Source organism: Echeneis naucrates, chromosome 8 (assembly GCF_900963305.1).
Source record: "Echeneis naucrates chromosome 8, fEcheNa1.1, whole genome shotgun sequence".
In the NCBI taxonomy this organism is placed as follows: domain Eukaryota; kingdom Metazoa; phylum Chordata; class Actinopteri; order Carangiformes; family Echeneidae; genus Echeneis; species Echeneis naucrates.
This window is the reverse complement of record NC_042518.1, coordinates 4,716,737-4,731,821: the sequence shown is the minus strand read 5'-3', so window position 1 is coordinate 4,731,821 and position 15,085 is coordinate 4,716,737. Positions and strand designations below refer to the sequence as shown.

At 41.7% G+C, this 15,085-nt stretch overlaps 1 protein-coding gene across 4 annotated transcripts in view; it reads right to left on the bottom strand.

Annotated features, from left to right (window-relative positions):
• Positions 1-15,085, bottom strand: part of axin1 (axin 1) — a 30,031-nt gene that overhangs the window by 7,306 nt on the left and 7,640 nt on the right. For all 4 annotated transcript variants that reach the window (XM_029508056.1, XM_029508055.1, XM_029508058.1 and 1 more), the window contains 5 exons: positions 12,566-13,534; positions 6,399-6,539; positions 4,773-4,869; positions 3,173-3,310; positions 75-619 (listed from right to left, as the gene is read on the bottom strand). In XM_029508056.1, coding sequence (XP_029363916.1) covers positions 75-619; positions 3,173-3,310; positions 4,773-4,869; positions 6,399-6,539; positions 12,566-13,458 — 1,814 coding nt within the window. In that variant the 5' untranslated portion in view covers positions 13,459-13,534. The remainder of the gene's footprint in view (positions 1-74; positions 620-3,172; positions 3,311-4,772; positions 4,870-6,398; positions 6,540-12,565; positions 13,535-15,085) is intronic.

Below are 15,085 nucleotides of genomic sequence, written 5' to 3'. Positions count from 1 at the left end.
TGTGCAACAGAAGAAAGCTGTTTAGAAGAAAAGGGCATTTTGGGTGTATTAATGCCATAACACTGTTTTCTTACCTATACCCTGCGTGCTCCATGGGGTTGGATCCCATGCCATCAGTGTAGCTGCGACACTTTGACCCATAGTGGCCCGTCTCCACGCCCCACGGAAAGCTGCCGTGCACACGCATGGCTGCCTCTGCCTCCACCTGCTCTTTGGGCTTCCCGATGTTTGTGTGGTGAATGTGATGTACGTGCTTGTGGTGGTACAGGTGGCCGGTCTCTCCCTTGGGACCGTGTCTGGATGTGTGTTTGCCCGGGCCTGATGACAGCGGCATTCCAAGTCCGATCCCTTTGCCTGCTGGGAAACTGTCTGGCGAGCGCAATTTGGGAGAATGGCGCCCTGTCCGTGGTGACTGACAGCCAGGAGTCTTCATAACCCTTTGGACGTGGTCGTCCAGGATGCTCTCTGGGTTCTCCTCATGTGCATCTCTAAGGAAAGGACCACTGTAGGTGATGTCAGCATAGCGGGGGTTGTAATTCTGTGGATAGGCACCAGGGGGGAACCTGTGACCGCCTACTGACGCGGCTGTGGGCATGATGACATCCTCGCCATCCTCTTCCTTTAATAAAGAAAACACACACCATGAAACCACCCTGAAAAATAAACCAACTTAGAGACATACACAAACACAGTTGCAATTTATTACCAAAGAAAGGTGACAAAAAATTTTTTGTTTTGTTTTGTGTAGTGCTCAATTCAGCCGGCAGATGGCAGATTTTCACCAAACACCAACATGTGTCCTCTCATCCTTACTGCAGAGGTTTGGAGACAAACCAACAATACATCAATCTGTTCCATTCAGGGCAGCATGCAAGCACACATCCTGTTTTTTTTTTTTTTTTAAACATTATTTTACATTGGCCAATAAAATGTCAGCTCAGAGAGAATCTGCCTGAGGGGAGGGCAGCGGCTGCTGTGGGCATTCACAGTACGTTTGATAAGCAGGCCTGGGAGATATCACAGGACAGGCAGTGATGAAATAAAGCAGTGGATGGAGAAATTCTGCTTTGTTATGTTGGCCAGGGTAGGATTTACCTGAAAAATTGTGATGAAATGAAATTGGATAGCAAATATTTTAGCCTAAGATGAATAATTTAAGTTTTACAGCTGGAGAAGTGAGCGCCATACGGCCGAGCTTTTTATCTGTTGTGTAAAGTTAGAAACATTTTGGCTCAGGGAGACAGAAGAAGGGAGAACAAAGAGGTGTAGTGGAGAGACAACAGTAGGTAGAGGTATCACTTTTTGTCTGGCCAGCTTATGCCCAAACTTTTCATGTCAGTGACGTTAATAATTTAATAAACCTTCACTTGTGAACTGTGCCAAAGAAGCAGAGTTTGTTATTGCCCCGTGCTCTCCATCCATTTGCTATAACCAGATCAAATGCAGCAGAGAGGGATTCTCAGCCTGTTCCTACGTACTCTGAGCTTGCCTCTTCCTGCTGCTTTCTTAAAACTCAAGCAAAGCTCTAAAAGACGCCGCACACAGCCCAAAAAACATTTTTTTTGGCATGTTTTCAATAATGATGTGCCATTGTGTCTCTGCACCAGATCCAGATATCAGCATTAGCTTGGCCCACTGGAAGTTATTCACAGAACTGTGACATCTTTATTTGAGCACAGTTTTTCCCAGTGGCTCCCTCTTTTTCTTTTCTGAAAACAACAACCCAAAAATAAATAAATAAATAAATAAATAAAAAAAAACGACTAAACATTTGCAGATATTTGAAGCGTTATAATTTAGCTTCAGTGCATCCGGAGGATTCACTGATGATATACAAGCTCTTAAAAAATGGAAATCCTGCTCCCATGATTTTTCATTCATTAATTTATGTGAGTAGCAATCTGCTGCTCTTGTATGAACTATCCATTTTGGAGCTGAACTACAGGGCCCCTCGTTCCAAAGAATTACGTTTGGTGAAGCTATCATTGGTGTCAGAAACAGTTACTCATTTATTTATCATCTTTTGCTCACACCAATAAAAAGATAACACCAATCTTTACCCAGATGGTGGATTTTTATGCTGAAGAAGTTGCCCCTGGATTTTAATCCATTAATTTTAATAGCACAGGTATTATTATTAAAAAGCTGAGCCTTTCATCAGTGTCCGTTTCCCAGATGCACAGTTATCACTTGACGAAGGCTGTCACTTCAAGTGTGCCTCCAGGTTTAGCAAAGCAAAGCTCTAACTGTGTGATGGCAACTTCTCTCCTTTCAGGGGCCAAACTGCATAAATTGTCTGCCTTGAGACTCAATACTTGGCTTCATGTACTGAAGGAAATTTCATTTGTTGTTGCAGCAACCATTTCATCACCGTTCAAGTGACATCAAACAGGCGCCGCATTGTTCCAGGCTTACAAGTAAGCGAGTGTGCAGGTGCTCCGTCCGACTGATCGACAACGCCAGATCGCTGACAGGCCAAGGACGGCGTCTTCCAAATGATTGATGTGTTTTTACTCCCCACTCAAATGGCTGGCCTCATTAATTTCATTAAGGCCAGACGGATTTAAGTCTCTTTTGTTGCTCAAATCTTTAAACTCAGCGGCCAGGCACACATCATGCTTTCTGGCTGGCTTTCTCCGATTCAACTACCTACAGTTAGAATTCAGCGATTTGTTTTGAGAAAAGAAAAAAAAAAAAGTTAAAATGTGAATAATTCAAGAATGATGTTTGAAAATCAGATGATCGCAGTTCGTGATAACTCGTCAGCAACAGTTTTAATGATCCCTTCATTGTTTTGGTTGTTTTCCAGGCAAAATGCTTCACATTGAATATGATGAATGTGACGCTGCCACCATGGGCTTTGGGAAATTAGAGCATTTTTACAACCTTCCACTGTTTTATTGACAGTATAATTGATTGCCTAGAAATAAAACTGCTTCTAATTTACGAATTCACATTTTAATTTTCTTGGAACGCCGGGACACTAATATTACTCAGTTGGTGCCACCAAACCGAACTGAATTGATAACTTTAGGCAGTAAAATATTTGCCTCCTTGTTCCCTACAGCCAGTGCCAGTCCTGTATCCACACGCTAACCCAAATGAACAAAACAAGAGCCCTGGTTGTGCTTCAAGCAGTTCGACACCGGTGTAGAAAACACAGCCAACATACCAGTCGGACTCTCTTCAGCCGCTCCTCTAGCTGCTCCTGAGTCTCTCTCTCCTTCAGTACGCCCTCCAGTCTACTGATCAGCTCTGCAGCAAACCTCTCTGGCTCCACATGAATGTCCTTTGGAATCCGGTTTGTGCGCTGGGGGAAGAAATGTCATACTGTCATACAGTGTGTTTTCACTCCCCGGCTCTATTAGAGTCGATGCCATATCTGCAGTTTTACCACCCTGACTCTTTGTAGCCTGTCATTTGTGTACTTTCTGTGGATTTTAAAAATGAGTTTGGAGCTTAACCTCCCATGACAGGCACAAGATAACTACTACAGAAACCACTTACAGATTATTATGACAACAAGTTTTTCTTTTTGATTACCATCAAACGTTTGTATATTTCTAACAATGGGAAAAAGCTCTGAAACAGACATAATAAGATGAAACAAAATTAAAAATTATATGGCCGGCCCCTACTCCTAGCTTAGTCGGACTGGATCAGGGAAAGTGCAACGCCCCACTCACATAACACACCTGCTACTGGGAGAGAGCAGGGATAATAATTACACACTGTAAAGTCCAGAAGAAGCAGCAGAGCATGAACAGGAGGGACAACTAAGCTGCCGTGCCATGGCCGTGAAGATATCAAATGGCAAAGCATGCACAACAAGCGTGTGCGCACACACACACACACACACACACAGGGAGCTTGAAGTAACCCAGAATGAACCTGGGAATGACTACAAAACCTTTTTTCTATAAAGCTTTTGTACAGGAATCATTCTGTTCCAAGCTTTTTGTTTCCATTTAGGCAGCTGATCAATGTGAGTCATGATGATTAATAAATTGTTTCCACAGTACATTCATCAGATGTGGGTGTCTACAGCAAAAAGAATTCAATCTAGATTTGACACTGGCACCTTTTGTTCTGAAGATGGGAGGATAATAAATGAAGTGCCATTTTAAATAACACACATAATCTCATTACTAAGAGCATGAGTGACATTTATTTCCTCTCCTGGTAGCACGAGTTGCTGCGCTGCAATTGTGACAATTCAAAGCCTCGATTTGGAGCCCATTTATGATTTTTAAAAAGGGTTGAAAACAAAATGGCATTTTAAAAAACATCAGTCTCCTCATTGCAACTGAAGTTCGGTCATGATTAATTTGTTGGGGCAGGCAAACATGAAAGTTATGCTTTGGGGATTTGTATTCCACTATACAGCCAATTCATGCATCCTAATAGGATGCTACGTGTGGAGTTTTAATTTGACTCTTTACTCGGCGGCCTAATTAGGGCCGGGGTTTTCCTACCAGGAGACAGCCTAAGCTGCAAAGGGAGGCATCAAGCTGTCACAGGGGAGGATTCATGTCTGGTAGGCTTCAGCACACAGAGCTTATGAGAGCATCAAGCTGCATTTAGACAGCCTTCTCTTTCACCATCAGCTATTCTTATACTCCATCACAGACCCAGCGACAGAGCAGAGCTTAAATATGCACATCTCCAATGGTGGAAGCAGAGAAAAATAAGGCAGAGACAGACAGTTGAAGAGCGAGAGGTGTAGAGGCAGAAAGTGCGAGGAGAAGGGAAATAACCCATGAATAACTCACTGGAATAAGAGGTAGAGGCACTCGCCCATTTGCTTTGGCACTTTCGTGCATCTCCCGCCGGTGCTGTCTGCGGTGTCTGTGGGTTGGTACCCCATCTCTAGAGTTAACAACAAAGGCATTTTCATAAAACATCCTCATGAATAAACAACATAGACAGCTTTGAAATTGAAAGCTTTTCACAGCTTTTTTTTTTCTAAAACTGAACACCTAACAAGTTTTGATTGCTCAGAAAAGGACAGGTATTCCCACGGGCTTATTGTGTCCCTCCTACACCACAAGTGGTCTGGCATATGCATGTTAACATGTCCACAAATCTGTAATTCCATGTAGTATTGGCCATGCTGGGTTTTTCACTCTCCTGTGCTGGAAGCTTTGGACCAAATTAGTTGACAGACTCTAATCCATTCAGCTTCCAACACATTGTTCTGTCCAGTTGTGCAAAGAATTCTACAGTAGCATCCCCTGCACCATTAAAACAGCCCCCGCCCCCACCTCCTGCAACCATCAAATCTTTTTTTGCCAGAACAAGCCCGGTTTCATGCCTGGTTTCAACTGGAAAACAAGTCCTGCTTCCAGTGATCCCAAATGGCATGATATGTTGCCTTTTCTTTCATGCTTATGGACCAACAAAGTTGTCTTTGAAATAGAAAAACATGTGCTTTGTTCACCACAAATTAAGCCCTGGGACGATAAAGAATCATTATGAAAACATCTCAAATGTGTTCTTCTTTCATTTTTTTCAGAAGAGGGCAGCAGGTTAGGATTTCCATATGAATGCAATCTACAAGGCATGGATTAATGTCTGCTACAAGGTCTTCAGGATCCCTAATTAGCAGTAGAGATCAATTCCAACAGATTTTACTGGTATGGCTAATGAGCAGATGGGACTTTAGATACAGCTCCTGTTGTTAAATTTGAGCACAGGGTAAATGGGCAAGAAGGGCAATTTTGAAGCAAATTAAACTTTCATTTCTGGAAAAGCAAACGTAAATGCCGTGCCTTCCTTTGAATAACTGGCAACAGTTTGTGAAAAAACAAACTCTTCCTGCTTTTCATTTTTGATGATAGAGTCCAGCCAAAGTTGCAGCCTAATAAAAAAACCCCTTTATAATCTTATGTTATAATTTAATGCATGCAAGGGGGTTATTTATCTTAGGGAAGATTCTATGATTGATGGTGAAGTAAGAGTGATGGCGTCCATTATGTCTCCATTTCTGAAGCAGCAGCCTCGAGGGATGATGTTATGAACATAGAGAGATAATTAAAGATATCTCAAACTCCATAAGTCATCAGTTACCCCAAGAAGAAGAAGAATAGGTAGGAGAGTGATGTGTGAATCCATTATTGGTTCAATAATCATAAACAAGGCAACATGACTATATCTGAGGAAGTTCTGAGTCTCTGACCACCCAGTTACATGTTTGTGACCACCCAAGCTCTGATCTTATCAGCCCCGTCATCCGAAGGATCAGCTACTGGAAGAGCCGCCTGAGTGTCAAGGCCAGTAAGATGTAGTGCAGAAGCTGCGGTGTCGAGACCTTGGGTCTGGCACTGACCCTGAGAGCAAGAGCAAATTCCCTGACAGCATATGTGTGAATGTGCGTGCAGGGGGGTGGGAATACGTACACGCTGCTGTCGGTGATAGAAACTGTGTCTGCGTCACTTGACATGCTCTGCTGCTCGCTGTCGTTGGCACTGGTGGCAGGAGCGATGGCATAGCCGGTGTTGACATAGTAGGGGTTGATGAGCTCCCGACATGGTGCATGTCTGGAAAAAAAAAAAAGAGAGGATATACAGGAAATGATATAATTTGAAATTAAAACCCATTAACTTTGTCTATTAAACTAGCTTGAACATGTTTGTTAAACAAATTTACTGTGAGTATTGTACTTAAGTACAGTTTTTGTGGGTCTTTTGTTCATTATTCATGTGGTTACAGCAGTAACATGACCAATGCTAATATTTTGACGAAGCTACTTTCACTTGTAAAAGTACAAGTACAATCTGTACTTTTACTCAAGTAGTGAAGTTGTGTACTCTGTCCACCTCTTGTTAAGACACAACAAAGCTCTGAAATATGAACATTAAGCGTTGGCTCATCTGTGCAGAAGTAAAATGCTTGTAAAGAAACTTTAAGGCTCATCACTGTAATAGAAGACAAACTATTTTGTTCCCCATTTAACAGGCAAAGGTCTGATTGTCATTTTTTCCACGTGACAATACATAGTGTAAAAAAATCTTTTTTTTTTTTTTTTAAATCGTATCCCAAAGTGCTGTCTTCAAATGTATTCTCATTTATGACCAACAACAGAATAAAATCTTCCCATTGTCTTCCATCATCATCAGTCGCTTGAATGCTGTGTGAATTACACTTACGCATGCTTCGTCGTAAGCATGCCTTCGAAATCAACAATATTTTTGGCTGATAAGAGTGTGCAGATCTTGGCTGCCAATATATTGGAGCAATTTAGATAAGTATGTAATGAATTTCCCCTGAAATTCCTGCAGCTGGTCACCCTCTCTGACTACAAGAACGTTTGTTCAGTGAAGTGAAGCAGAACTACCAGGCTCATCCTGATGCATATCCTCCAGAGAACAGGCACAGAGTTATGGGCAAACTTCATTTGACACCATTTATAATTCAGTCACTGACTTTGCTGAACACATTTCTTATAGGGCTTTCCACACATGAATTATAGATGTTAGGCATCATCATCTTTTTTTTTTTTTTCTCCTTGATTCAAATTGGAATTCCCTGAAGCATTTATCCCGAGCGTTCTCCCTGTTAGGAATGCAGAAGCACACAGTTCAAAATGAAACCTTTGTGACCGACTGATTTTCATGAGCATTAGCATGCAACAACAAGGAATAATTTCTGTGGAAGGTCAGCGAAGAGTCGGGCTGAATAGAACGAACAACAACAACAACAAAAAAAAAAAGTCTGAGGGAAAACGGTTTTTGACATTTTGGTTGTCTGGCGGAAATTCTGGTAATGAGAAAAGGAAGTGACAAGGGAACCAATGAAAACTTGGTGATAACCAGAAATGAATGACAACAGCAGCTCAGTAGTCGTACAATTATTGGACCTCAATGGAAAACATTTTTTCAGATCATCTTTCTATAGTAACACTGACTGATTAAGGGAGTTAAGCTTAAGAAATCCCAGGCTCTACAGATATTCTCCATTCATTGCTTTTTGTAAAGTAATTAGGGCAGAATAGCAGTTTGAATCTGTTTGCATGGCACATGCTTCAGTGGAAGGTTGAAACGAAATGAAAACAACAGAGAGGATTTACTTTCTCTGTGTTGTTAGTAAAGATATTTAATAAAGCAGGACACTGTCTTAGCAGGTTTTCTCTTCAGATGACTAACTCAGACAATTCAGAAAAGGCTTTAATTTCTTCACTTGATTTGACCTCAGACTGCTAAAGCCTCGTATTTTAATGGACTAAATCCATAAAGTGGGTTTTGCCCCCGATCACTTCTAATGGAAACAAAAGGAACCAATAACCGATTTCACATTCACATGGACACCAGATTTTAGTATTAAGACACAATCAACCTACATTAAACGGAAGCTTATTCTTTCAGGGTGCATCTAATGTATACAACATGTTGGATGCGTTTCAGCTGCTCAGCTTACAATATAAAGGGTCTTGTGTACAAAATGTCACTGGGTTTTTATAAAGCATACATTTCATCATCAGTGTTGTCCTCAGCTGCCTGCCATGTAGTCACATCTTCCTTCATGATATTATCTTCTCCCCTCTCCCTCCACACCACCTGTCTCTCTTCAAGAGAATCTCTGTTGTTTATTTTTCTCAAACTAAAGCCTCAACTCCAGGCGCAACACAATCAATGAACATGGTGTGCCTCACCAAACTGAGGCAAGCCATTATATTTATATATAATTAATACTTTCAGTTGCAACACAATTGTTCATCTATACCATTTATCCACGTTGGTTACAGCTTCAGTCTAACATGCAGACCTAGAGCAACAACAAACCTCATTACAAGGAGTTGAAGTCGTGCCTTTGAAGTATGCATTGCACTTGAATGAGAACAAAACAGACACGTCCACAAATCCTCCTAAACATTGATGAATGATAGGTCATTCTCTTTCAAGTCATTTGATCTTTTACTTTATTTTATTTCTTTATTTTTGATGATCAGAAAGACTGGTTTATGTCTTTTGTTGCCTTTCTCCATAGAGATCAGAATCAACGAATGTAAAATTTTGCTTCATAAAAACCCAAAGGCTGAGACTCGGGAGCTGTTTAAAAATGAAGGATTTCTATCTATAATTCCAGCAAAATGTCTGATTGCTGAAATAACCGGGAGAAAATAAACTCAAAACAGTTGAAACACCTGTGGTGATTATTGGTCACAACTTTTTTTTTTTTTTTCCTCTTTTCCTCATATGCTTTTCTGAAGATTTCAAGCAAATATCAAATGAAAACAAAACTGGCTTTCGTTCAGTCATCCATGTCTGTACTAAGACGTGTTTGACCCTGGAGAGCATAATGAAAGACAAGACCTAAGAGAAAGCCAGGCAGGTTCCTGGTCCCACTGCAGGTCTTCTTCTGTGGTAGTACTTGAACACATTTCTCTGTTTCTCTATTTGTGTGAATGCATGTTTGTCCTCCTGTCCTACAGTTCCAGAGGTCAAATAATGGACCAACAATTTTTCCTTACATAGACATTAATGGTCAAAAATTACCATTAACGTCTAAAAAAAAACGTGACGGCTAAAATGTTATTTTTGAATGTTTTTCAGTACTGGCACCTTGAAATCCACAAGTGTCCATGTAGCCTCATTCATATAGAGCCAGCTCTGTAAGTTTAAGTTTAAAGTGCTCTAACTTAAGCGGCACTGAGCAGTTCATTTTGACTGCATGTGATCTTTCCTTCCCGTAAGCCACTTTTCATTAACATTAATTATTGCTATCCAGTAACATCATTACAGTCCCTTATGTCGGGGAGTCACGAGAAAGTATGAGTAGTCCTAATTGCATTTGTTCTTCCTGTCATTCTAACAGCTGCTGTGTAGCAGAAAAAAAAATGCAAATGCACCATAACATCAGCAATAGCTAACTAGAAAATTCAGCGGCACATTACCCCCCTCCAGCAGGTCTCAGCTCAATATTGCTGGCAAAAACTATTATTATATTTGGATCTGCCATGACATTAAGGAAAAATAGCGAGTCTTGCACGCTAAAAGAAAGATGATGTGTTTCTACAAACCTCCCTCGCTCACGCGGGTGTTACTAATCACATTAATTAGATACGAAGGGCAGTGTGACATGGAGGCAGCAGGTTCAGGAGCAGCACTACAAACTCAAGCTCTTTTGAGGTTTTCTCGGCGGCCCAATACGGTTCGCCCCCCAGGAGCTGCTGGTGGCGACCGAAAAAATGTCGTTGACCCTTTAAGTTTCTTTCTTATGTTGCTATCATCTATGAATGTGTTTTTGTCACCAGATTATTCTTGGTGACAAACCCTGTGTTGATACTCAATCACACATTTCAAAAACACATGGGCAGTGCTGTTAAACATCACTTTATATGAGATAAAATTACTTTAGGAAAAACCATAAAGGGCAGATTAAAGCCAGGTTTGCTCAACTGATTCACTAATTATTAACATCAACATGACCAAGACTTTCTATTTGAGTTGCAGCTTCATGACCTTTAATATACATTTAACAAGATTACATAAAATATATTAAATACTGAACTTAAGTAGGTGTTAATTCTTCTCAACATGCCTCACTGAGATATTCAAAGCTATTAAAAGGTCCCTGATAGCATTGCTGAATCAGCTGAGAACGAATGAATACAGGCGGTAAGAGTGATGTTGATATTCTGGACGATTCCAAGACATGAACGCACTATACTTCTGACAACGTCAGACTAAATTATTTTCAAATCCTGCCTCAGAGTGAACAACAGGAGCACGTTTGACCCAAATGACTTCCCGTTTCAATTAATCTGCAGAGTCGAGTGAGCGAAGGGGGTATATTGTAAATTATGCAAAGCACCAACATTACGTTAAAACCAGCTGTGGTACCTGTCAACGTGTTGACATTCCAACATCAGTGCTCACCACGTCATTATGAGATTATTACCACATTATTATACAAGCACCAAGACGTTTGGCCACGCCAACAGGTTTGAAAGAAGCAAACCTCCATTCAGACCTGTAAAGTCTCACCACTGGATGCAGGGCTGATCCAGTCACAGTGAGAAAAATCCAACTACAGACAATCAAAGATTTGCCACTATTGGAGTTCCTGCTACACCACACACACATTTTGCCACACTGACGCACAGACTGGATAACCACGATGGTAGATCAACTGGATCTGTGAGAATCCCAAAGAGCAGACGATTCAGAGGAAGAAGAGTCGAGGAGGAGGAGAGATGCTGGTCATTCAGCTTAGTAGCTGCAATTAACAAAGCTAACCTCGATATTCAGTCGAGGACAACTGGCACTGGATCAGACGCCACGGCTAAACATTGAATTTAAATCTGGACACAGCCGTCTAATTATGCCTTCACAGGCACATTAAAAATGACAAAACATTCATGTTCGTCAGCCTCAGTGAGCAGGGAACAGCAGATTTGCCGTTGAACAGATTATCACAGCATCTGGTTGATGCTAAAAATGAAAAGCGTTTCAAAGCAAAGATGTGACAGATTGAATGTAGCTCTTGTTACAAACGTTGCAGGCCAAGGCAGTCATCCACTGCACTGCAGCAAAAGCAAGACAAAGTAATCTGAAACTATAAACTACCAGAGTTTCAGCCTGTATTTGTCAGTTTAGTGTCTCAAATGGAAAACAAAAGCAAAAACAAAAAACCTTTCTAATCATTTTGGGCATAAAAACGGTGTTTCCAACAGTAAATTGTGCCCAAATGTGCAAACTAATGTAAATACATTAAAGTTGTGATATGGCTTAAAAATCCTGAACTAGAGAATACACACAGTTGCTATTAGGAGGAAGACGACGAAAGGAAAGATTACAGCAAGTTTGGAAAGTTCTTTCTTAAAACCAAAACCAATGTCCAAAGTTTCTTACAGCAGGTTTTAAAGAACCTTTTCAGGACTTCGTTCCTCTAGAGAAGGACATATTGCTTTCCTCTTCCCTCTTCTTCGTCAACCCTGATGATGCCTCGTGTTAGCTGCGACGGGAGCTCACTGAGCACATCTGAGACCAGCAGCTTTCTCTCGTGAACATTTCAGCAGCTGGATGAAGGCCATTTTAAACAAATGCGAACAGTTGCAAAGAAAATCCTGTCCTGTCGTCGTTCGGCTCCACATAGTTGTGTAATGAGACATTTTTAGTAATGAACTTCAATAAGAACTACTTCAGGTCAAAACTCAGTGACTTTCCACCTGTGTGATATTTTATATGTTATGATTTGATGATGAGGGGCCATTGTGCCTCATGCATTTTCATATCATTAAATCTGGCCCGCTTTGAAAAAAGCCTGGACGCCACCTGTCTTCAAACATCATGCTGTTGAGCGCTTTCACTACTAAACTCTATCCAAAAGGAAAACAAAGAACATCTCTTCAGCCTTCTAACAGCAAATCAACTTAGATTCACCTCACGCACCATCTTCCTCTTATCCCAGCTGTCTCTTGTGCTGCAATGTTTTCTTTTCAAACTTGAGGCAGTGCTCATGGTGGTGTGGGATTTCAGGTTTATTTCTAGTTCAGCAGTTTGAAGGAAAAAAGCTGTGTAGTTAGAACTGAAGTGAAGCTTTCTAGATTACTGGGAGGATTTACCTGTACTCGTGACTGTCCTGGAATCTCGCACTGTTGGCAGCTCGCTGTGGGGCTGTCTCCATGAGCAGCTTCTGGGTAAGCCGGTTGCTCGCTGTGGGGTCACATGCTGGCTGCTCCTCCGACTCGTGGTCACATCTCCATTCCTCGTCTTCGTTTAAAGTTGGTAAATAACCCGGCAGTCCCTTTCCATTCCCGGACAGAGAGCTCTGGTCACTGAACTGTTTAGGGCTCTCGCCTCCTGTCCGAGTGTATTCCAAATAAATGTCAGACTTAAGGAATAAAGGGTAGGTGTTTTCCTCCATCATAGCCTGTATCTCAGTCTGAGCCTGGTCGAACATTGCAGGATCAATGTGTAGCTTCATCACACAGTCTTTGATGAAGGACTTGGTAGCCGGTTTGATCTGTCTGGAAACAATCCCGTTGTTGTCCAAGATGTATTTCTTATAGATAGCTTTTGCAAGTTTAACCTTCTTCTCCTCGTTTCCCTCGTTGGCTTCAAGTTTGCGGAAGCCGCTGCATGCAAACCAGAAGTCCAGCATGTCTGCACACTCCTCCTGCTTGAGGAACGTCCTGAACAAATGGATGCCATCCTGGTCGTCCAGGAGCGAGTGAAGCGACTCTGCCCACTTTAGGTAGGGTGGTGTCGGAGAGGCGCTGCCCTCCGGCTCGTAACCCAGGTCGAGGTCAGGTCGCCTGGGAGTAGCCACAGACGCCTCACATTTGAGGCTCTCGCTCTTTGAAGAGAGGCCTGGATTGCTGCATTGGCGTCCATCACTGTACACCAGCTCGCCTTCTTCTCCCGGGACTGGTGGTCTGGGAGCATCCTCAGTGAAGCTGCCTCCCAGGTCTGCTAAGTATCCCCTTTTGTCGCTTATGCTCATCCCAGAATCCATAAACCGCGTCCCCGTAGAGCCCACACGGCACAACTATCAGATCCGGACCTCCACTTATGCCACAGCAAAGAAACTCCTGCAATGAGGAAAAACAGAATGAGGCACATCTTCATCACATCACTGAAAAGCAGACAGATAGTCTTGACAGGGAACTCGTTGATGAGGTATTTTGATACCAATTCTGAAATTGAATGGCAAACAAGTCTATGTGGTAATTTACTGATCCTTAGTGCGTGTGAAATCCAAAGAACATCTAGTGCCGACAAGAAGTTGATGGATTATGTGCCATATGCCCTGTTAGCAGAACACTGGTTCCTTGTGGGGAATTTTACGAGTTCTGCCGAGTTTGCATTTTTAGCAGGTTTTCGTGAAAAACTCATCATTTCTAGCTCACCATTAAAATTAATGGAAATTCTGCAGAAATCCACAGGATTTGGAAATGTGAGACGGGCTGTGAGACAGAACATAGATGGCTGAGTTTTAGTAGCTCGCTCCACATGGAGTTTTTGTAAAAATCAGCTGAGTTGTCACATTTTCATAATAATACAACACTAACGTGGAAGTTTAAAACCAACGCCATTAGGCTTTTTGTTCGGGTTGAGAGTCTAGTATTCCCCAGCTTTCTACTTGGCAAATATGGTGCCGTGCTAATGTCGTATCCAGTAACAGTCTACTGATTTATATGCATAAGCATATCATTACTTTATGCAGCTACTCCAGTTACATCCAGATTAGCACTGGTGTACTATAATCATGCATTATGAATTCATCTGAGGTTTATAGGCCCAATAAGGACACAAGACTCCTTGTCTGCAATTTAATGACATGAGCTGTACTGCAAATGACACTTTATTGATCCTTGCAACATATCCTCTCCTTTCTTTCCATCCTGTCCTGTCAAAGTGAAAGGTCAGCTGCAGAAGGTCACATGCAATGATTTTAAAAGGACTGAATTTCAAGGATACGTCCCCGTCTTCATCTATTATCCCTGAGCATTTTCACGAAGCGAAACACACAAGTCCACCTCCACAGCCTGTCCATGCTGCTTGTATTTTAGCTTCCTAGGAGAGTTTATAACCATTTTTTGTGCCAAATTCCTTCTGGACAGCTGGGAACAGGACAAAAATCACTGTGACTCTGACCAAGTGTCAAAATAAACAGCGAATCGAAAGCAATCCAACAAGAATTGCACTGACTTAAAATCTAAATTACATTTCTGTTCATAGCTCTGTGCACAGCTGACTCGGTTTAAGGATTAGAAATTAATCTTGGAAAAAAAAAAAAAAGTAGGTTAATGATTTAAAAAAAAGACCAGCTTCACTCAATCTGTGATTTCACTAGTCATATCTTTTTAATGGTTGCCATCACATCACTCCCTTTAGGGCACACCCACTCTCTGTCTTGTCCAATCCACATACAAATGATTTTTACTGATTACACAAAGACAGTGCACACAAGACCGCCAACAGTGTTATTTTCTACACAACCCCAAAGTGTGAGCAGCACGTGTACTGCTCATCAGGCCCGGGAATGATGGGACTGAAAAAAGGACAATGACAGACATGTTCATGCGTCCACAGCTCCTGCTCAGGTGGAGGTAAAGGGCTGAGGCAATTATTATCATCAT